This window comes from Hylobates moloch, unplaced genomic scaffold, assembly GCF_009828535.3.
Source record: "Hylobates moloch isolate HMO894 unplaced genomic scaffold, HMol_V3 SCAFFOLD_1, whole genome shotgun sequence".
Lineage (NCBI taxonomy): Eukaryota > Metazoa > Chordata > Mammalia > Primates > Hylobatidae > Hylobates > Hylobates moloch.
The window spans coordinates 68,004,695-68,028,680 of record NW_026652276.1 but is presented as its reverse complement, the minus strand read 5'-3'; the positions used below and the strand labels follow the sequence as shown (position 1 = coordinate 68,028,680).

Sequence of the window (23,986 nt, the reverse complement as noted above, 5' to 3'; positions counted from 1 at the left end):
CATTAATATATAAGCATATATAAATAAAAATTGTATATTTAATTATATTTATAATTTACATATATAAATTATATATTAAATATATAATATATATTAGATGTTATATATATCCTAAGTGAACTAACACAGGAACGGAAAACCAAGTACTGCATGTGCTTACTTATAAGTGGGAGCTAAACATCAGATACTCATGGACATAAAGATGGCAACAACAGAAACTGGGGACTACTAGAGGTGAGAAGGGAGGGAGGGGGACAAGGGTTGAAAAAGTATATAATATATATTCTATTTTTATTTTTATATTGTATATACTAAAATTATATACATATAATTTGAAAGGCCGAATTAATAACTCAAGTTTTATCACTGATAAATCTACATATTAGTCATGAATACCCTATTTTGGCTAACTGTAAAACAAATTACTATTATCTCTTACCTCTCATTAAAGAGTTTACAATTTGCCTTAACCCCTGCCTTTCACCATATACAAAAATTAACTGAAGATGGACTAAAGATTTAAATGTAATGTCTCGGCCAGGCACGGTGGCTCACGCCTATAATCCCAGCAATTTGGGAGGCTGAGATGGGCAGATCACTTGAGGTCAGGAGTTCAAGACCAGCCTGGCCAACATGGTGAAACCCTGTCTCTACTAAAAATACAAAAATTAGGCAGGCATGGTGGTGGGCGCCTGTAATCCCAGCTACTTGGGAGGCTGAGGCAAGGGAATTGCTTGAACCCGGGAGGTAGAGGTTACAGTGAGCTAACATCGTGCCACGGCACTCCAGCATGGGCAACAGAGCAAGACTGTGTCTCAAAAAAAAGAAAAAAAAAAGGAATGCCTCAAACTCTAAGAATCCTAGAAGAAAACCTAGGAAACATCATTCTGGACATTGGCCTTTGGGAAGAATTTATGACTCAGTCCTCAAAAGCAATTGTAACAAAAACACTATACTGGGAAGTTTTAAGGTAAAAACAAAAACAAAACCAAAAATTGACAAGTGGGACCTAATTAAACTAAAGAGCTTCTGCATAGCAGAAGAAACTATGAACAGAGTAAACAGACAACCTACAGAATGGGAGAAAATATTCGCACACTATGTGTCTAACATGGCCTAATATCCAGAATCTATAAGGAACTTAAACAATTGAACGAATGAAACACAAATAACTCCATTTAAAAATGCGCAAAAGACATGAACAGACACTTCTCAAAGAAGACATACAAGCGGCCAGCAAACATGAAAAAATGCTCCACATCACTAATCATCAGAGAAATCAAAACCACAATGAGATACCATCTCGCATCAGTCAGAAGGGCTATTATTAAAAAATCAATAAACAACAGATGCTGGTGAGGCTGCAGAGAAAAGGGAATGCTTTACACCATTGGTGGGAATGCAAATTAGTTCAGTCACTGTGGAAAGCAGTCTGGAGATTTCTCAAAGAACTTAGAACAGGACTACCACATGATCCAGCAATCCCATTACTGGGTACATATCCAAAAGAAAAAAAATGGTTCTACCAAAACACACATGCACTTGCATGTTCATCACAGCACTACTCACAATAGCAAAGCATGGAATCAAACTAGGTGCCCATCAATGGTGGACTGGATAAAGAAAATGTGCTACATATATACCATGGAATACCATACAGCCATAAAAAGAATGAAATAGGCCAGGCACAGTGGCTCATGCCTGTAGTCCCAGCACTTTGGGAGGACGAGGCAGGCAGATCGCTTGAGCTCAGGAGTTCGAGACCAGCCTGGGCAACATGGTGAAACCCTGTCTCTAAAAAACTAAACAAGTCCGGATGCGGTGGCTCACGCCTGTAATCCCAGCACTTTGGGAGGCCGAGGTGGGCAGATCACCTGAGGTCAGAAGTTTGACACCAGCCTGACCAATATGGTGAAATCCCATCTCTACTAAAAATATAAAAATTAGCCAGGCATGGTGGCAGGTGCCTGTAGTCCCAGCTACTCGGGAGGCTGAGACAGGAGAATTGCTTGAACCTGGGAGGCGGAGGTTGCAGTGAGCTGAGATCGTGCCACTGCACTCCAGCCTGGGCGACAGAGCGAGACTCCATCTCAAAAACAAAACAAAACAAAAATTAGCCAGGCGTGGTTGCACACATCCGTAGTCCTGGCTACTTGGTAGGCTGAGGTGGGATGATGGCTTGAGCCTAGAAGGCAATGGTTGCAGTGAGCTGCGCACTCCAGCCTGGGTGGCAGAACCAGAACCTGTCTTAAAAAAAAAAAAAGAAAAAAAAAAGAATGAAATGATGTCCTTTGCAGCAACACAGATGCATCTGGAGGCCATAATCCTAAATGAATTAACACAGAAACAGAAAACCAAGTGCTGCATGTGCTCACTTATAAGTGGGAACTAAACATCAGATACTCGTGGACATAAAGATGGTAATGATGGAAACTGGGGACTATGAGAGGTGGAAAGGAGGGAGAGGGCAAGGGCTGAAAAACTACTGGGTACTATGCTTAGTACCTGGGTGATGGGATCATTTGTTAGTACCCCAAACCTCAGCATCACACAATATACCCAGGTAGCAAAACTGCAATTGTACCCACTGAATCTAAAGTAAAAGTTGAAAAAAACTTTGCCTTGGGAAACACCTTTGAGGAACCATAAAAGTATTATATGCCATGCTTTGTTCACATGTGGAACCAAACACAAGTCACAGGCATGACTCTTTTCTGGCCAAAAATAGAGGTGAGGGACTTTTCACAGGAAGCTGTTTTTCTGCCTTAGCTCCACTCTATATATGGGAGCAAAAGCAAAGAAAAACTTTTTTTTACAAAATAGATGTCTAGTCCAACATATAGTCTTATACAAGTCAATGATTAAAAACCACAATTCTATAGCTCTTGCCCTCAAGCTAAAAGAAAAAATTTCTATTTCCTAAAACCACATTTTAGAAAAGGCCATGTATACCCATTAAATATGGTCTAGCACAATTGCTGATGGCATGGGGGAAGGTTCATAATGTTGCTAAGTAAAAAGAAGGTAGGTTGCCAAACTGTCTCTGTAGTATGATCCTATTTGAATAAAAATTATTTGTATATGTGTGTGCAAAAATCCTGGAAGTATCCCTATATATAATAAATCTGGTTTTAAAATATTGTGTACAAGCCAGGCACGGTGGCTGACGCCTGTAATCCCAGCACTTTGGGAGGCCGAGGTGGGACGATCACTTGAGGTCAGGAGTTTGAGACCAGCCTGGCCAACATGGTGAAACCCCGTCTCTACTAAAAATACAAAAAAAAAAATTAGCTGGGTATGGTGGCAGGTGCCTGTAATCCCAGCTACTTGGGAGGCTGAGGCAGGAGAATTGCTTGAACCCGGGAGGCAGAGGTTGCAGTGAGCCAAGATCGCGCCACTTCACTCCAGCCTGGATGACAGAGCGAGACTCCATCTCAAAAAAAAAAAAAAAAAAATTGTGTACAGATATTACAAAAATGGATAAAAATAAGTCTATCTTTCATTTGCTTTTTCACACATTGTTGCCATTCAACAATCTAAATGTGATACTTATTTTTGCCTTTGTACTATGCCAAGGGGTAGAGAATAAATTATATTGTCAACTCTAAAAATTCTAATTTGCCCATGGTTTAATTTCCTTCAGGCTTTATTTTAGCCTTAGGGATGTAATTGTATGATTAGATGAAGTCCCTATATAATGGCTCTCATTCTATATAATTTTTATAAAATATGATCAGAAAATCCAAGCCCCTACAATTTAAGAGAATTTTCCAAGATCCACTTTTTGTTTGTTTGTTTCTGAGACAGGGTCTTGCTCTGTTGCTCAGACGTGATCGTGGCCTCTTGCAGCCACAACCTCCTGGGCTCAAGCCATCCTCCCACCTCAGCCTCCTAGGTAGCTGGGATTACAGGCATGAGCCACTGCATTCAGCTAATTTTTTTTTTTTTTTTTTGAGACGGAGTCTTTCTCTGTCGCCCAGGCTGGAGTGCAGTGGCTCAATCTCGGCTCACTGCAAGCTCCGCCTCCCGGGTTCACGCCATTCTCCTGCCTCAGCCTCCGAGTAGCTGGGACTACAGGCGCCCGCCACCATGCCCGGCTGATTTTTTGTATTTTTTAGTAGAGACGGGGTTTCACCGTGGTCTCGATCTCCTGACCTCGTGATCTGCCCGCCTTGGCCTCCCAAAGTGCTGGGATTACAAGCGTGAGCCACTGCATTCAGCTAATTTTTTTGATTCTTTATAGAGATAGGGTCTGGCTATGTTGCCCAGGCTGGTCTTGAACTCCTGGGCTCAAGTACGATCCTCTTGCCTTTGCCTCCCAAAGTGCTGGGATTACAGGAGTGAGCCACCACGCTCAGCCGAGAATCAACGTTATTAATGAAGAAAATGACAGATAAGCAAAGCCTAAGGAGATCTGGGGAGGGAAAAAGAAATTTGCCAAATCAGATTACATGTTGAATTTGTTAATGGATTTTACTACTAGGTATATTGCGTAGGGAGATAACAATAAGGAGGAAAACCTTGGGAATTCTGATGTAAAGAAACAATTTTAGAAAAAAAACAGACAGATAAAACAAAGACAGTGTAACTGCCAGAAAGGGTTTCTTGTAAAAGAAAAAAAAAGTCAGTGAATGCTTCATATCTAATATGCTTTCACTACTTTTTATGGAAATATGAATTCTATTATTATTTAAGATTCATTCCTTGCCAGCAGATAGCCAAATATAAATCCCATCTGAATAACAATAATTACTACTGCTACTACATATTTTAATGAGCATTTACTATGTATACCACATACTGTGCTAAGTGATTTGCATACATTGTTTTCTATAATCCTTACGTTTCTTATATAAAAACGTAATGCCTTTAGCAATAATATAGTTGACATAGGCCTTATCAAAAAGAGCATTTTTGGGGGTTTCCCTTTTTAGTTTGATTATAAATAAGTATAATCAATGAAAAATGCATTGCAATTCCACATAAGTATGTTCAGTTGTTTTGAATAATTTGAAATTTAGGCCACAAATGTAATTCAGCCTCTTAGTCAAAAGGTTATTACTTTTTTTTTTTCCCTAGATGGAGTCTTGCTCTGTCATCCAGGCTGCAGTGCAGTGGTGTCATCTTGGCTCACTGCAACCTCCGCCTCGTGTGTTCAAGCAATTCTTCTGCCTCAGCCTCCCAAGTAGCTGGGATTACAGGTGCCCACCACCACACCCAGCTAATTTTTGTATTTTCAGTAGAGACGGGGTTTCACCATGTTGGCCAGGCTGGTCTCGAACTCCTGACCTTGTGATCCACCCACCTCGGCCTCCCAAAGTGCTGGGATTACAGGCGTAAGCCACCTTGCCTGGCCAAGAGGTTATTACTTTTAAAGGTGTTTGTTCCTTATTTTATAAGAATGGCCATAATTAAAGCATAAAGATTCAAAATATAATTAAGAACTAATTAATTAGTCCTGGTCCTAGGGGATGAGAATGGGGGAAAAGTCTATTTCTAAAACAGGAGAAAAGCTTCCCTCTCTCCACCTCCCACCAAAATGCCCTTTAGGGCAAACTTCCTGGATTTGTCACTTGGGTTAAATTTATTGGAAAATGTGCGTATGATACTACCTATTATCACTTTGTGAGAACTTTATTTTTTAAAGTGAGTATTCTGTCTATGCACAATTATTCCCTATTAGCACTTCTTTGCTCTTAATTGAGAATCTATATTCTTGATGTTTGTAGCTTCTGTAGATATTCTATGTAGAGTTCTTTTGAGGGATAAGAATAAGGAATCTTCTGGCTGGGCGCGGTAGCTCATGCCTGTAATCTCAGCATTTTGGGAGGCCGAGGCAGGCAGATCATGAGGTCAGGAGATCGAGATCATCTTGGCTAACACAGTGAAACCCCATCTCTACTAAAAATACAAAAAATTAGCCGGGCATGGTGGTGGGCGCCTGCAGTCCCAGCTACTCGGGAGGCTGAGGCAGGAGAATGACGTGAACCTGGGAGGCAGAGCTTGCAGTGAGCCGAGATCGCGCCACTGCACTCCAGCCTGGGTGACAGAGCAAGACTCCGTCTCAAAAAAAAAAAAAAGAATAAGGAATCTTCTGTCCCTTAATCCCATCCTCATAGTCCAGAGGCACTTACTTTTCTCAAACGAAGGAATCACAGGCTCACTGGTGCTTGTGTTTGCTATTGGCTCTATTGATGGGCAGTGTAGTTCACCATTTCCCACGGAGCAGGAGCAGCAACCTATATCAATCAAATAGCATGTGAGAGTAGAGCCCAACCACAACAGAAATGGACAATTTTAAGAAATGCCAAAGAAAACAAAACAAAATCCACTCACACGCACTTCCCATGTAGCCTCAATAGTTTTCACATGGTATCTATCCAAAAGTATTCAAATGTTCTCACTCACATACAAAATATAAAAACTTAATCTCATAGAAGTACTGAATGTGGCCAGGCATGGTAGCTTACACCTGTTGCGTCAGGAGGCTGAGGTGGCAGGATCACTTGAGGCTAGGAATTTGTTTTGTTTTGTTTTGTTTTGTTTGTTTTTTGAGGTGGAGTCTCACTGTGTTGCCCAGGCTGGAGTGCAGTGGCGCAATCTCGGCTCACTGCAACCTGCATCTCCTGGGTTCAAGCGATTGTCCCGCCTCAGCTTCCAAGTAGCTGGGATTATAGGCGCCAGCCACCAGGCCCAGCTAATTTTTGAATTTTTAGTAGAGACGGGGTTTCACCATGCTGGCCAGGCTGGTCTAGAACTCCCGACCTCAGGTGATCTGCCCACCTCGGCCTCCCAAAGTGCTGGGATTACAGGTGTGAGCCACCATGCCCAGCCGAGGCTAGGAATCTAAGACCAGCCTGGGCAATACAGCAAGACTTTGTCTTTACAAAAAGCTTTTTAAAAAATAGCTGGGCATGCTGGCATATGCCTATAGTACAGCTTCTTGGGAGGATGAGGTGGGAGGACTGCTTGAGTCCAGGAGTTCGAGATTATAGGGAGCAGTCGCACTCCAGCCTGGGGAAGGAAGGAAGGAAGGAAGGAAGGAAGGAAGGAAGGAAGGAAGGAGGAAGGAAGGAAGGAAGGAAGGAAGGAAGGAAGGAAGGAAGGAAGGAAGGAAGGAAGGAAGTTGGTAAGGAGGTAAGGAGGGAGGGAGGGAGGGAGGGTGGGTGGGAGGGAGGGAAGGGAGGGAAAGGAAGGAAAGGAAGGAAAGGAAGGAAAGGAAAGGAAGGGAAGAAAGGGAAGGGAAGGAAGGGAAAGGAAGGAAAGGGAAGGAAAGGGAAGGAAGGGAAGGAAGGGAAAGGAAGGAAAAGGAAGGAAGAGAAGGAAGCGAAAGGAAGGAAGGGAAAGGAAGGAAGAAAAGGAAGGGAAAGGAAGGAAGGATGAGTAGTGGGTACCGGATACTTGGGCAGGTAGCGGGTGTCAGGGATGGGGTCAACAGGTACAAAGTTACATTAGAATAAGTTCTAGTGCCGTATCGTACAGTATGGTGGCTATAGTCAACAAAGATACTGTACATCTCAATATAGAAGAGAGGATTTTGTATGTTCCTACAACAAAGAAATTATACATTTTGAAGACATAGATATGCTAATTACCCTGATTTGATCATTATACAATGATCTCCAGCCTGGGTGACAGAGCGAGACTCCATCTCAAAAAAATAAAAATAAAAATAACAACAACAACAACAACAAAAACACGAATAAATGACCAAACAAAGAAATTAGTGAGCTTTGGTTTTAAAGGCCCTGAAGTAAAGGCATGAAGAGAAGTGATAACATGAGTGCCGAGTGCTGGACGGACCAGAGAATGGAAGGTTTACCGGGTAGCTCAGGCAGCCGCAGGGAGAGGTGGCAGAATAGGCTCGGAGAGGGATATGGCCGGCAGTGGAAGGGCTTGGGCACTACGTGCAGCGCTTTGGGCATCACGGGCACTGCAAGGCCCTTGCAGCCTCTGAAGCAGGAGCCTGATGTGGCCAGGACTCCGTGAGGAAGGTTAATTTGGCCATTTCCCTTATAAAACAGACTGGACCAGAGTGACAAGAAACAGGCAGTTCAGTTAGGAGGGAATTACAAGAATCCAGCAGAGAGACTGGAGGCCCAAGTGGGGAGATGGGAGGTCAGGGGGAGGAGGGGGACCCTGCAGAGGGAGAACTCCACGCCCTGAATGGCTAATTCACCTCAAGGGGAAACAGCAGAGATGTTGCTGAGCTGGGAAGTTCTAAAGAATGATGGAACCATTAAAAGAAAGATAATTGTTTAAAAAGCTCCAGTATATTTGACAAAGAGAACAAGTGCTGGCCACATATTCAGAAAGAGATGTAAATAATTTTTAATTTTTTTTTTAGATGAAGTTTCGCTCTGTCACCCAGGCTGGAGTGCAGTGGCACAATCTTGGCTCACTGCAACCTCTGCCTCCCGGGTTCAAGCGATTCTCATGCCTCAGCCTCCTGAGTAGCTGGGTCTACAGGCATGTGCCACTACAGCCTGGCAAATTTTTGTGTTTTTAGTAGAGATGGAGTTTCACCATGTTGGCCAGGCTGGTCTCAAACTCCTGACCTCAAGTGATCTGCTTGCCTCGGCTTCCCAAAGTTCTGGGATTACAGGTGTGAGACACCACACCTGGCTGAGATGTAATTAATATATGTGTAGACAGCAGGAAATCTGGGATTGGATCTATATAAAGGGGTCAGGTTAGAGATGTAACACTAGGAACAAAGTACAAAGGGTTCACATTAAAGCCATGGGAACTTACCTATTTCCTGTTACTTAGGAATTACCATCCTAGGTATATATATATATTTTTTGAGACAGTGTCTCGCTCTGTTTCCCAGGCTGGAGTGCAGTGGTGCACTCTTGGCTCACTGCAGCCTCTGCTTTCCAGGCTCTGGTGATCCTCCCACCTCAGCCTCCTGAGTAGCTGGGACTACAGGCACATGCTACCAAGCCTAGCTAATTTCGTATTTTTTGTAGAGATGGGTTTTGCCATGTTGCCCAGGCTGGTCTCCAACTCCTGAGCTTAGGCAATTCACCTGCCTCAGCCTCCCAAAGTGCTAGAATTACAGGTGTGAACCACTGCACTCAGCAACATCCTAGGTATAATCTTAATGTATGTTGATGTATACTCAAGGAGATGTGAATAAAGCTGTTCATTACAGCATTGTTTCCAATAGCAAAATATTTTAAAGCAACTTAATCTATCAGTAAGGAAATTAATAAATAAAATGTGGTATATGCATAAAATTGATTACATCTACAAAATGAATTAAAAAATATTGAGTGCAATAAGACAACTACAGTATAAGATTTATATAAAAATGTAAAAGCATATAAAAATACTATATATTGTTGATGGAAAACCACACATATTGTAAAAGTATAGTAAAATTCTGCTCTGGAAGGATACAATCCAAATTCATAATAGTGGTTACTTCTGGAGTTAACAGGAATGAAAGATTCTAACAAACATTCTGACTTTATTGGTAAGTTTTATTTCTTTTAAAAAAGAAAACTGGGCCAGGCGCAGTGGCTCATGCCTCTATTCTCAGCACTTTGGGAGGCTGACGCGGGCAGATCACTTGAGGTCAGAAGCTCGAGACCAGCCTGGCCAACATGGTGAAACCCCACCTCTACTAAAAATACAAAAATTAGCCAGGCATGGTGGCACACACCTGTAGACCTGGCTGCTTGGGAAGCTGAAGAGGGAGGATTACTTGAACCCAGGAGGTGGAGGTTGCAGTGTGCCAAGACTGCTCCACTGCGCTCCAGCCTGGGAGACAGAGAAAGACTGTTTCAAAAGAAGAGAAGAAGAGAAGAGAAGCAACATACAATAAATAAGTTAATATATTTGATTACAAATCAAGACACAAAGAAATCTCAGTCCTGATAGGCTTAGGCAAATACTGAAGTCCTGTCTTAGACTTTTTTTGAGACAGTCTTGCTCTGTCGCCCAGACCGGAATGCAATGGCACGATCTCGGCTCACTGCAACCTCTGCCTCCCTGATTCAAGCGATTCTTCTTCTGCCTCAGCCTCCGGAGTAGCTGGGATTACAGGCACCCGCCACCATACCTAGCTAATTTTTGTATTTTTAGTAGAGATGGTGTTTCACCATGTTAGCCAGGCTGGTCTCGAACTCCTGACCTTGGATCCGCCCACCTCAGCCTCCCAAAGTGCTGGGATTACAGGTGTGAGCCACTGCACCCGGCTTAGACTTTTTTTTTAAAGACAGGATCATGTCTATTGCCCAGGCTGGATTGCTGTGGCGTGACCATGGCTCACTGCAGCTTCGACCTCCTGGGCTCAAGCAATCCTCCTGCCTCAGCCTCCTGAGTAGCTAGGACTACAGGTGTGGACCACCACATCCAGCTAATTTTTTATTTTTTGTAGAGTCAGGGTCTCACTATGTTGCCCAGGCTGGTCTTGAACTCCTGGGCTCAAGCAATCCTTCCAAAGTGCTGGGGTTACAGGTGTGAGCAACCATACCCAGCTTTGTCCTAGACTTCTAAAAGCCAGATGCAAAAATTCAGGATTGGAGAGAAACTGTTCAGTAATGTACTCGGGGTGGGAGGCAGGTTTTTAGTTGCTCATGAATTCAGGATGAAATCATCAGAGTAAGCTAATGTAATGTTAGGCAGAATTAAAAGTTTCTTTTCTAAGTAAGGACAGGAATGATTCTCTTTATTCTTCACTCAGTCAACAAGCATTCATCAAATATTGAATGCTTACTGTGTCCTAGGACCATGGTAACTGGAATGCTATATTCAGATCTAAGCATCCCATTTTAAGAGGTACACTGAGAAACTAAAATGAATCCTTGGTGTCTCATGCATCTCAAACTTAGAAGGGTCAAATTGGACTCATTATCTTCCCCTACATATTCTGTTCTCTCTGAATTCTCCTTCTTAGGTAATACCCACAATTATACATTCACTTAAACTGATTTCTGGAAGTTATTCTCAGTTTCTCCCTTAGCCCTCACCCAGCTTCTAATCAATTACCAAACCCTGTCAATACAACTTTGCCTGAGTTTGGCCTCTCCTGTTTATCCAATACCTACTGCCTTAGTATAGGCCCCAAAGTCTCAACTCTGCCATTATAGCATGAAGGTAGCCATAGATGATATATAAATGAATGAGCATGGCTATGTTTCAATAAAATTATGGACATGAAATTAAAATTTCATGTAGTTTTTAAGAGTCACAAAATATTTGTCTTCTTTTAATTTTTCTTCAACCCTTTAAAAATGTAAAAACCATTTTTAGGCTAGGTGCAGTGGCTCACACTTGTAATCCCAGCACATTGGGAGGCCAAGGTGGGTGGATCACCTGAGGTCAGGAGTTCTAGACCAGCCTGACCAATATGGTCAAACCCCATCTCTACTAAAGATACAAAAATTAGCCAGGCATGGTGGCGTGCGACTGTAGTCCCAGCTACTGGGGAGGCTGAGACAAGCGAATCGCTTGAGCCCAGGAGGTAGAGGTTACGGTGAGCCAAGATTGCACCACTGCACTCCACCCTGGGTAACAGAGCGAGACTCTGTGGCAAAAATAAATAAATAAATAAACAAACAAAGAAAAAAAAAACATTTTTAGCTGGTGGACCACACAAAAACAGGTGGTGGGCCAGATTTGGCCTATGGACTATATAGTTTGCCCAAAACTGACTTACATCATTAATCTGGCTTCAAACAGGCCTCCTTTAGTTCATATTATTGATGGTGCTTGCCTGATACAATATTGTTAAATTAACTTATGTATGTGCTTAGTTTCCTAGTTAGGGCCTTCCTTCAGTTGTTACTTTTTTCTATATTCACAGGTCCAGGGAAGTTTTAGGATTTAACAAAAATGTATACTCACAATAAGACTTATAAACAAAAATCGAATGAATAATTTTACAAGCAAGTTTGTAGACTATGATTCAAATTCTTCACTTGACAAGCACTCATGATATTCAAACTAGTTCAAGGAAGTTTCCCATAAACAAAACATTTAGGATACCTGCTATAAAGGCATGTAGCAGTTTCTTTATATTTAAAGATCAGGCTGGCTCACGCCTGTAATCCCAGCACTGCGGGAGGCCGAGGCAGGTGAATCGCCTGAGCTCAGGAGGTTGAGACCAGCCTGGGCAACATAGCGAAACCCCATCTCTACTAAAAATACAAAAATTAGCAGGACGTGGTGGCAGGCACCTGTAGTCCTAGCTACTCTGGAGGCTCAGGTGGCAGAATCGCTTAAACACAGGAGGCGGAGGTTGCAGTGAGCTGAGATCATGCCACTGCACTCCAGCCTGGATGATAGAGCAAGACTCTGTCTCAAATAAACAAAAATAAAATTTAAAAGATCATACTTGTTTCTGGAATAGAGCTTGTAAAAAGTTCTGGTTCATTTATTGGTGCTGGACTCTCCTCAAAAGCAGTATTTCCAGGCTCCACCACTTTGTGGCTCTGAGACTGATCGAAACCTTCATAGCTTCCTGCTTGGGTAGTCCGGTTCATGCACATGAGGGCTATGCCAGCTATCAGGATGCTGCAGAACAGGGTGACTGCTGTGATGATCATCTGCCGACACGAAAAAGAGATATCAGGCCACTTTTCACAAGTTCATCTTGATGATCTTAGGGCACATTTTCTTTTTTTTTTTTTTTTTTTTTTTGTTTTGAGATGGAGTCTTGCTGTGTCTCCCAGGCTGGAGTGCAGTGGCACAATCTCGGCTCACTGCAACCTCTTCCTCCCAGGTTCACGCCATTCTCCTGCCTCAGCCTCCCGAGTAGCTGGGACTACAGGCGCCCGCCACCACGCCCGGCTAATTGTTTATATTTTTTGTAGAGACGGAGTCTCACCGTGTTAGTCAGGATGGTCTCGATCTCCTGACCTCGTAATCCGCCCGTCTCGGCCTCCCAAAGTGCTGGGATTACAGGTGCGAGCCACCGCGCCCGGCCATCTTAGGGCACATTTTTGATGGACAACGTATCTCCACAGTTTTAAATACTCTAGAACAGTGGCCCTTTTAAAAAGGTAAGTGTATGTAAGGAATGTAAGTTACTTGGAGAGAAATTAGGGTTTGCTTGTAATTACACAAGGTTTTAGATGCTTCTTTCATTGTATAACAATTGGTTACCAACATAGCCACTGGTTTCCTTTACAAGGTATCTAAATGATTTCTCTCTGATGTTTTCTTTACTCCTAAGTTTCTGCTCACTATCACATATAATTCACGCATACTTCAGTCACTAAGATGTTTTTATGGTAATGATATTAAAAATAATTATAGCTAATATTTATTGAGCACTAACCAGATGCCAAGACTAGTCTAAATCTTTTATATGTATAATCTTATTTATTCTCACAAAAACACAATAAAATCCAAAATTGCAAAACAGAAAAAAAGAGTAAGAAATCAAAATTATGTGGAGAGGTTTTTTAAAAACACATCTTTGGACTCCACCCCTAAAGAATTCTGCAGGTTCCACAAGCCACCTACTCTATAGCTTTTCAAGAATATTTTTCCTAGATACGTTTTGTCCTGAAATTTATATTTATGATAGGATTAAGAGTCAAGAATTTGACCTTTATTATTACTGCTGACTTATTAAATGGTTTTAAATTAATCACTGTTTTCTCCAGCAGAGGAAACACAATTCGTAAGTGTGATTAAGAACATTCAATAAGTTTTAAGCATTTAGAAATCTTCAGCTAAAAATGGACTTAGACATGTAAAATGTCAATGTTCTAGGTGAGACAAAGTGATATAGGATCACCGATCTGATATGCAATAAATTGAAATCGATTTTCAAAGTTAATTTTAATGTAAGTCTAGCAAGGCACATTAACAAGCTAAAAAGAGACATTCTCAAGAACAGAACTGCCAGTAAACTCTTCCCACCTGTTCTTTTCCATAAAAGAAGGCTGAGTCAATGCTATCTCCATTGTGTTTTCCAGTTATCAAAAGAACACCAACAAGGAGAGCAGGGATTCTGTAATCACAAGGGATATTGGGAGAGAAAAAGAAAGGATGAATAGTAACTGTGTATATGGAAAGGTGTAAGCAAACAGAGAACTACCAACTTACCCCCAGCCAGATATTATGATGATTCCAACAGGAATTTGTACCCTCTCTCGCTTTTTCAAAAGAAACAAAGAAATTGCTAGAAGGCCTAAGAATAAGAAGATTGAAAGAGAGACAGTTACTCAACATTGATCAGACTTCATGAAATTTTATTTCCTTTTTTTTTTAAACCAAGCTTATTTCATAGTAGTCTGTGGTTTTTGCTTTAGAATTTATTCCTTCTAAATAAATGCTATCTTCAATATTTTGAAGCAAGTTTTAATTCAAAATCATTCATTGTTTCCCTCATATATTGTTTCTTTACTCAATTCTTTTTATCTGTGAGGATTTATTTTCTCTCTGGTTTTTGTTTGTTTGTTTTTTGGATGGGGTCTCGCTTTGTTGCCCAGGCTGGAGTGCAGAGGTGTGATCACAGCTCCCTGCAGCCTTGACCTCCAGGGTTCAAGTGATCCTTCCACCTCAGCCTCCTGAGTAGCTGGGACTACAGCCACATGCCACCATGCCTGGCTAAATAAGAATTTTTTTTTGTAGAGACAGAGTCACACTATGTTGCCCTAGCTGGTCTTGAACTCCTGAGCTCAGTGGATCCTCCAACCTCTGCCTCCCAAAGTGCTGGGATTACAGGCATGAACCACTGCGTCTGGAGAAGTATTTCTTTCCAAAAGCCCTAATCATTTTATTGTTTTGATTCATGTATTTGGAATCTAAGTATAACTGAAAAACATTTTTTTTTTCTTTAGACAGAGTCTTACTCTGTCGCCCAGGCTAGAGCTCAGTGGCATGATCTTGGTTCACTGCAACCTCTGCCTCCCGGGTTCAAGCAATTTTCATGCCTTAGCCAAACGAGTAGCTGGGATTACAGGTGTGCACCACCACATCAGGCTAACTTTGTATTTTTAGTAGAAATGGGTTTCACCATGTTGCCCATGCTGGTCTTGAACTCCTGGCCTCAAGTGATCCACCTGCCTTGGCCTCCCAAAGTTCTGGAATTATAGGCACGAGCCACTGTGCCCAGCTGAAAAACATTTTTAAATTGAAAACAGAACAATTCTAAAAATAAAAACATCCCTCTCTTCTGGTGCTAAGAAGTATGGGCAACTCTTACCCAGGTTATGTTTTTAGAAAATGCCCTAAGTGTAATGATAGCGCTTAATACAAACACACTCTGAATTTAATACAAACACAAATGTTTTGAAGTTCTTGAACTTTCCTTACAACTTGTATGTAATTATGTATACAAGTAACATTTTATTTAATAAATTCTACATAGTTATAGGATCTTAGAACTTTAAAGTTGAAAAGGACCTCTATTTTAAATTAGCACCTTCATTTTATAGATGTGGAAATGAGGGTTTGCCCAAGTGATACAGCCAGCAGAGGGCAGAGTGGGACTAGAAACCTAGTCTTTTGACACAAGCTAAATTCTTTGTTTCTTGAATCAGTTTCTCAAACTCAGATTTGTGGACCCCTAGGGTGCCTAAGACATATTCTTCAGGATCTGGGAATTTCTATGAGAAATTTTAAGTCTTTTTTTTTCTTTTTTTCTTTTTCAATGGTAGTCAGCTGTGTATCCACCTTGCAACCAACATGCAGTCTCATTTCAGAATTTACATTGGGTTTATTTTTATTTTATTTTACAGATGGGGGTCTCACTTTGTTACCCAGGTTGGGGCACAGTAGCATAATCATAGCTCAAAATTCTGGGCTCAAGGGATCCTCCTGCCTCAGCCTCCTGAGTAGCTGGGACTACAGGCATGTACCAGCATGCCCAGCTAATTTTCAAATTTTTTATAGAGAGAGGGTCTTACTATGTTGCCCAGGCTAGTCTCGAACTACTGGCCTCAAGCAATCCTCCTGCCTGGATCTCCCAAAGTGTTGGGACTACAGGCATGAGCCACTGTGCCTGGCCAGAGCTTACAATGGGTTTTATATTAGGTTTGAGTCAAGTGAAGGCCAAATGATATTACAACACACAGTCCAAATGAAATGGTATTTTGAAGAAAGAATATCAGTGAGATAACAAGGTCAAAATCCCACATATGGAAGTAAAGGCAAGGCAAAAAAGCCATAGCAGTGAGTTCCCTTTTATGTTTCAAGCAATGATTTACATTAGCAAAGCAAGATCCTTTGTCGTGTTAATTAATGTTGCTAATTAGAATTACTGGGTTTGTGGTTTTGTTTGAATAGAATCTGTGAATTTGCTTTGGTTTTAGAATTGCATATGAGCTGTATATAAAGAATACATACCTAGATTTAAGATTGTCCAGATTAAATAACACTGTGCTAGATTTAATATAAATTGACATTGAGGTCCTTGAGAATTGGTTTTCTTTACCACTTTTCCTCCCTCAATCCATTTGTACACTGTATAGTTGCAGTGCCAGGGAAACAAGTAACTAATCAAAAAAGGGTGCCATCTTTGTTACAGTAGCAAGGGCAGTCTTTAAAATTCTAATGTACATCACTCCTGCCTTGTGAAAAGAACTATATACAAACAGGCAGAATCCAGCTAGCCCTGGATCTCTCACTGAAGGAGCTGTGAGAGCTCCTGCCTAAATCAGTCTAACTTTTTGGGCCTATTTCTCAGTTTGCAAAATGAAGGATTTAAATTAGACCAGTGTTTCCTAAGATGTAGAGATTATAGGTGTCACAAAGGTGAAAATGTTTTGACTAGTTATATGTTTATTTTAATGTGCATTTGAAAAAAACTAATTAGCAAATGAAACCTGGGATTTTACTGATATACGGCTCAACTGATTAAAGTTTAAAAAAAAAAGTAAATCAATTTTAAGGAAAAAAGAACAAGTAGTATGCAGATGTGGCAAAAATTGTGAGGATGGTATGAAAATGAGTAAAACTAAAAATGATCGAATGGGATGACTTAAAATGACATTTTCAGGTCTAAAATTCTGTCATAGCATAATAATCTGGATGGTTAAAGGGCACCTTTATTGGGTTTTGGGAATTCAGAACAACTTCTTTGAATAGACTTTGGTGTGCATGCTTGCAGAGGGTTTCAGAGAGACTTAGGACATTTTAATTGATTGATCTAGTTGCTGCTCTCTTATTCTGATTATAAAGTTAACCTGAATAAGCCTAGTTATTAGACATCAAGTTGATCCATCGATATTTTGAAATATAAAGTCTTTAGGCTCTTTTAATTTGACATTGCATAAAATCTCATGCTATGCAAGATGTACTTGCCTTTAAGAAGCACAAACCATCTTCTGTTTGTGCTGAATTTTTCATTCCGTGATTCCTCACCACATTGTTGCTTCACTTCAAAAGGCTGTTGACTGAGATGGAACCTGCTTTTGATCCTGAAGGCATGAAATCAAAGGTCCGTCCTTTGCGGCCACTTCCTGACACCTGCCTCCTACCATTCTACTATTTCATTTTATGTGCCACTTTATAGATTCAAATTTGTAGGATGAATACAAAGCAGCCAGACAGAATTTTTCACAAACATACCAGAATGTATGCATCCACGTAAATATTATACTTCAAAATAGCAATGTGCTACAACATTTTGAATATCCTTTTTGGAGTCAGTTGAAATGAGAAACAGTCTTTCTCACTGGGTCCTTTTCTATTTCCATGCCTTTTTATTCCCCTAGTTTTCTTCTTCTCTTATTACCTCTAATCCTTCTATTTAATAACTAACATAGTTCCATTTGTTTAGTGCCTACCATGTACCAGACATAAATACTCACATTTCATTTTGTCCTCAAAGTAACTCTGTAAGGTGCTGTAACCTAGTTTTACAAATGAGGAAACTGAGGCTTCAAAAGTTAAGTAATTTGCATAAGGCAGAGCCAGAATTTCCCTGTTCAGCAGGACTCAATAGTGAGCTCTGGAACACACCTCATGTATCTTGCCCATTCCCTCCTTTCTCCATCTGCCTTCAGTATCTTCCCTCTTGTCTCCAAAAGGGAGCAGCACTGACAGCAGCCTAGAGCCACAGGCCCTGGGGAAAAGGACCATGTGACTGGACAAGGCCCTGAGCCCAGGCAGGAATAGAGTACATTAGGAAACAGAGCTCAGCTTTGCCGATGGCCTCTGTGGGTGGGCTGATCTGCCTCAGTGCATGGCTTGATCCTGTACTACCAGACTTCAAATAGATCACTAGAAGCTCAGGGCTATAAGGAATGGGGTGGGGTGGGGAACAGATCTCAATTTTCATTCATAATCCAACTCACCTGTCCACAGGTAGGTGCTATAGAGGGAGCTGTACAATAGAACAAACACCAAAATTTGTCCAACAAAATTTTTTTCTTTAACAAAATTCCATATCATCATTCCAGCACAGACAATAGACTAAGGAAAAAATTATTAAAAGACTTTGTAAATAGCTAAGAAAACCATATAATTCAATACTGCAACAGAAAATTCCAATTAAGCCAGCCATATTCATCTTTCATTCACAGCAAATATAATTATTTATTTAAATTTTTTTGTGAATAATTATCAAGTATTACACACTACTTATACTAAAACTTCAAACTTTATGTTAAAAATCCATTTTATACCAGAGCCTTTGACAATATACATATTCAATTGAAACAGACGACTACATTCTAAATATTAATTTTATACCTGTATTTAGCAATGGCTTACATTAAAATTGCTAAAGTTCTTTCCATTATAATTTGAGACATGCAAAGATTAATTAGAAAAATAAGATTGTGAAAGAGTTCAATTATTAATGATTAAATTGCTTCTATTAAAGAATGCAAAGTTATCAAATGCCATTATTAGCCTCAACTTTACATAGTTTAAGACATTTTGCAATATTAAATATGTTAGGCATATAGTAATTGTGATCAAACTGTAACTGACTGCATTTGGTAATACTTTCGACTTCATAACTGGAAAAACCTAGCAAAGTTATTTTCTCCTCTACAGTAAAATAATCCATTAGAAAAACATAGTTCTAAATATCAGTAGTTTTACTAACCTGAGCAATGAGTAAATTAGTTGTAAGCATATGAGGAAGCTGTTTATATTTCTTACTCAAAAGAAGAATAGCCAGAGACCAGATCTTGAAGACAAAAGGTTCAAAAGTTATTCATGTTTCTTAATCTTTATAATTACTTATTAAATAACACAATGATTAGCCTCTTTAAATAACCCTCTTTGTTCTGGTTCAGAAAGAATTTCCAATATTTTATTTAATCTGTCTAGTTCCAAAAAGGTAAATTATTATAACCAATGTAAAATAACAAGCATGGAGAGATCCCATAATAAATTAACTCTCCAAAAATTACAGGGTCTTTAAGAACTAATGTGGCCAGGCATTGTGGCTCATGCCTGTAATCTTAGCACTTTGGGAGGCCAAGGCGGGTGGATCACCTGAGGTCAGGAGCTCGAGACCAGCCTGGCCAACATGATGAAACCCTGTCTCTACTAAAAATACAAAAATTAGCTGGGCGCGGTGGTGGGCGCCTGTAATCCCAGCTATTCAGAAGGCTAAGGCAGAAGAATTGCTTGAACCTGGGAGGCAGAGGTTGCAGTGAGCCAAGATTGCGTCACTGCAGTCTGGCCTGGGTGACAGAGCAAGACTCCATCTCAAAAAACAAAACAAAACAAAACAAAGCAAAACAAAAAGCTAATGCCTTGGCCAGGTGCAGTGGCTCACGCCTGTAATCCCAGCATTTTGGGAGGCCCAGACAGGCAGATCACTTGAGGTTAAGAGTTCAAGACCAGCCTGGCCAACATGGCAAAACCCCACCTCTACTGGGTGTGGTGGTGCATGCCTGTAATCCCAGCTACTTGGGAGGCTAAGGGAGGAGGACTGCTTGAACCCAGGAGGGAGAAGTTGCAGTGAGCCAAGCTGAGATCATGCCACTGCACTCCAGCCTGGGCAACAGAGGGAGACTCTGTCTCAACAAAAAAAGAACTAATCCCTTGACCAGGGCCATGTTCTAACTATGCCTACCTTCCGTGTCTGGGGTGGGACACAGGGTCACAGACAACTATTCAGGGAAGGAGCTTTAGTGGGAGATAGTTATAATAATGCACTATTCTAAGTTTTTTTCCTTTTCCATTTCCACCATATTGTCTCATGGGGTATCTAAATGCCAGGCTGTTTTACTTTAAACAACATATACCACCCACCTTTAAGATTAATCATCTTACATTCCTCATTTTTTATTCTTTGTGTGTGTGTGAGACAGAGTCTCGCTGAAGTGCAGTGGTGTGATCTCGGCTCACTGAAACCTCCGCCTCCCAGACTCAAGAGACTCTTGTGCCTCAGCCACCCAGGTAGCTGGGATTACAGATGCATACCACCATGACTGACTAATTTTATATTTTTAGTGGAGATGGGGATTCTCCATTTTGGCCAGGCTGGTCTCAAACTTCTGGCCTCAAGTGATCTGTCTGCCTCTGCCTCCCAAAGTGTTGGGGTTACAGGCATGAGCCATGGTGCCAGATCACATTCCTCATATTTTAAAGGATTGGGTTTCCATTCTACCTACATAGTGGCCAGGTAAGTATCCTGGCTGACTTCCTTCTTTCCTCATTGCCAAATGAAATGTATATGGTCTCTTTCCCCAAACTGCCCTGTTATGAATGGGTATAGTAGATTTTAAGAATACGTGACAGAGGTGGAATTTCTTTAAAATTAACCACACATTTATTTGTTACCAATATACATATTCACCCCCACCTCCTTTAACTGTCCACATTGTCTTTTTTTTCAGCCAGAATATCTGTAGTTTTACTAACATGAATTCAATAGGCCATTTGATCTGTAAGATACTCTAGCTGTCATATACTTAATTATTTAATTTTAGTTAGATATATTCAGTTTGAGAAGTAACCAAAAGTTTCATTAACATTAAATAGGTGGTTGGACTTGAACTCAAAGATACCTTCTGACCCCATGATTCTAGAACAGCTAGGAATTCTATAGTGACTCATCATTTGCAGAATGCTTTTCACATATATTATTTCATGTAATCCCTTAAAAAACCCATGGAAATATGTGAAATTATTGTCATTATTTTATGCTGGAAAACAGAAATTTAGAAAGGTTAAGGTAACTCTACAGAGACATACAGCTAGTTTGTGAGAGGGCCAGGAATAAAATCCAGGTCTGACTAAATCTCATGTCTTGTCTGCTATAGAACTCTAACTCCCAAATGGAAAAACAAAACTCAGTTAATCAGAAGGCTGATATTATATTTTATGGGCAGGCTTTAGCTTTCTTTATTTCATAAGAAACTAGATTTTTAAATCCTTTCTATTAACAATCTATTCTCAAAACTCATTCTGTGGTTTCCATTCATTTTGGGATGCAACATACTTACCAAGGAGATCAGGCTGACAATACTTATATCAAAACTAACATTCTGGATGGCATATGCCAACGGCTTAGGGTCCATAGTGGGAAAGGTCAGTAACCAGGCAGAAACATACATGATGGGAGCAGACACAAACGTGCTTATCACCATCCCTGAGGTTATCTGCAAAAATGAAATCAAACGGAGGAGTTACAATCTCAATTAGACAGTATTTTAAACTTTAAATAACCAGGCACACTAAAGCTTTCTGAAATAAAAATGAGACACAGTAAAGACATTATAAAATCCAGCATGTTATCCAATACCATACTTCCCCTTTCTGAGAATCCTTAATACAAAATACAATTGAGTTACCTTAGTTCCTCTTCTAATCTATGCTTAATTTATATTTATGCATAATAAATACTAGAAATTTACTGTTGATGGTTAGTTATCCTCTAGGTTCTAGAAAGTAAACCGTAGCAATGATATAAATAAACCTGTTTCACAAACTATATGGCAAAAAAGAAAAGGAATTCAAAAAAAGAAAATTACCATGCAAATATTTATTTTACAGATTAAATAACAGAATTGACTTCCATTAAACAATTTAGTTCCTTTGTATTATATTTAAAAATCATTTACTCTGATGCTGTAGATACCATGTGCAATACATTCAGACACTGTTTATTAATTTCAATTTGGTGTCAATTGATTTTAGCTATCTGCCGCAGTTGATTATGCGGTATTTTGCATCTGGTGCTTGAAATTATCAATGATAAAATAGGCATTTTTTTCTTCAAAATTTCAAAGTTACCTTTCTGTAAATAATTTTTAGGTTTCAGTCTAAGTACAGAAATAAAATAGTTAAAACTAAAAAAACTAACTAAAAAAAGTCATGGCTGACTAAAGACCCCAGATTAAATGACTATTGTTACATTATGTTACATGATGCCTATTTCTTATAATGAGATAGCTTATAGGCATCAAATTCTCATAAAAAACAATGCTGCTTGCTGTATCACCCAGGCTGGAGTGCAGTGGTGCAATCTTAGCTCACTGCAACCTCTGCCTCCTGGGTTCAAACAAATCTTGTGCCTCAGCCACCCAAGTAGCTGGGATTACAGGCATCTACCACCATACCCAGCTAATGTTTGTATTTTTAGTAGAGACAGGGTTTTGCCATGTTGGCCAGGCTGGTCTCGAACTCCTGGCCTCAAGTGATCCGCCCACCTCAGCCTCCCACAGTGCCGGGCCTCATAAAAAACAACATTACTTTCTATGTTTAGAAATTAAAAATGGGCTGGGCACAGTGGCTCATGCCTGTAATCCCAGCACTTTGGGAGGCCAAGGCAGAAGGCAGGAGTTTGAAACCAGCCTGGGGCAACGTAGTGAGACCCCCGTCATCTCTATTTTTTCATTTTTAAAAAAGAATTTTAAAAAATTTAAAATGAATTTTAAATCTTTTTTCTACTAAACACACCATCAAACTTAGAAAGTACTATATACATACAATTTCTACTTCCATGTTGAACTGTGTTGCAAAGATAGCCACTCCTGGTGCTACAGGAAAGACACCATACAGAAATGCATAATTTGATAAACTTGTATGGTTCACCACACTGTCGCCCTTGTCCAAGAGTTCCACCATTTCTCTGCACAAAAGTGGCAGCACCAGACTGAAGAAAAAAGAAAAACATCATTTCAAAGCATGGTTGTCCCCAGTAGCAGGCTGCTCTGGTGAATTTGGCATCAGGTTCTCCTGCCCAGAAGGTATGTCTATTTGCATGCACATATTCTGTGCATGTCTACCTGGGCACATTTTGTTGAAAAAATCAAGAATTCAACTTGGAGCCATTTAAAGTGTAACAATATACTGGAAATACCTCACACATCAGGGATTAGGAGGGAAAAAAAGATTTTTTTGGTTCTACAAATAATTTTTGTTTTTTGCCAAAAGATGGTAAAAGTTGCAATTCTAGCTACTTTCTTGCTTCCTCTATCAGTTTACTGAAATGTTCAAAAAAAGAAAGAAGGTTGACGATCTGCATAAAAACTTCTTTCAAGAGAATTACTAAACTCCTTTTCTTTTTTCAAAGTATTCTAGAGAGACAGAAACTCCTGTTTTGAAAAAAAAAAAAAAAAAAAGTTGAACTTTATCATGATTAGGGGTTGAAATGGTTCAGTTAATAACAACATTGCTTAATAAGATTCTAAAATCCTGCCAGGCATGGTGGCTCAAGCCTGTAATCCCAGCACTTTGGGAGGCTGAGGCAGGCGGATCACAAGTTCAGGTCGGGAGTTCAAGACCAGCCTGGCCAACATGGTGAAACCCCGTCTCTACTAAAGACACAAAAAATTAGCCGGGCATGGTGGCACATGCCTGTAATCCTAGCTACTCGGGAGGCTGAGGCTGGAGAACTGCTTGAACCCAGGAGGTGGAGGTTGCAATGAGCTGAGATCATACCATTGTACTCCAGCCTGGGCAACAGAGCAAGACTCTGTCTCAAAAAAAAAAAAAAAAAAGATTCTAAAATCCTGTAGAAAAATAGGTATCTTCAAGTAGCTCTTCATCTTTGTAAAAAAAAAAAAAAAATTAGCAAAGGAACGAAAACAACTGAGATGGAGCAGAAAAC

The 23,986-nt window shown here is 40.3% G+C and overlaps 1 protein-coding gene across 1 annotated transcript in view; it reads right to left on the bottom strand.

Annotated features, from left to right (window-relative positions):
• GPR155 (G protein-coupled receptor 155) overlaps window positions 1-23,986 on the bottom strand; it is a 54,200-nt gene that overhangs the window by 15,615 nt on the left and 14,599 nt on the right. The window contains exons 5-12 of the mRNA XM_058435493.1: window positions 22,864-23,029; window positions 21,378-21,533; window positions 19,022-19,105; window positions 18,264-18,381; window positions 14,068-14,152; window positions 13,882-13,972; window positions 12,347-12,557; window positions 6,135-6,239 (exon numbers count right to left, since the gene is read on the bottom strand). Coding sequence (XP_058291476.1) covers window positions 6,135-6,239; window positions 12,347-12,557; window positions 13,882-13,972; window positions 14,068-14,152; window positions 18,264-18,381; window positions 19,022-19,105; window positions 21,378-21,533; window positions 22,864-23,029 — 1,016 coding nt within the window. The remainder of the gene's footprint in view (window positions 1-6,134; window positions 6,240-12,346; window positions 12,558-13,881; window positions 13,973-14,067; window positions 14,153-18,263; window positions 18,382-19,021; window positions 19,106-21,377; window positions 21,534-22,863; window positions 23,030-23,986) is intronic.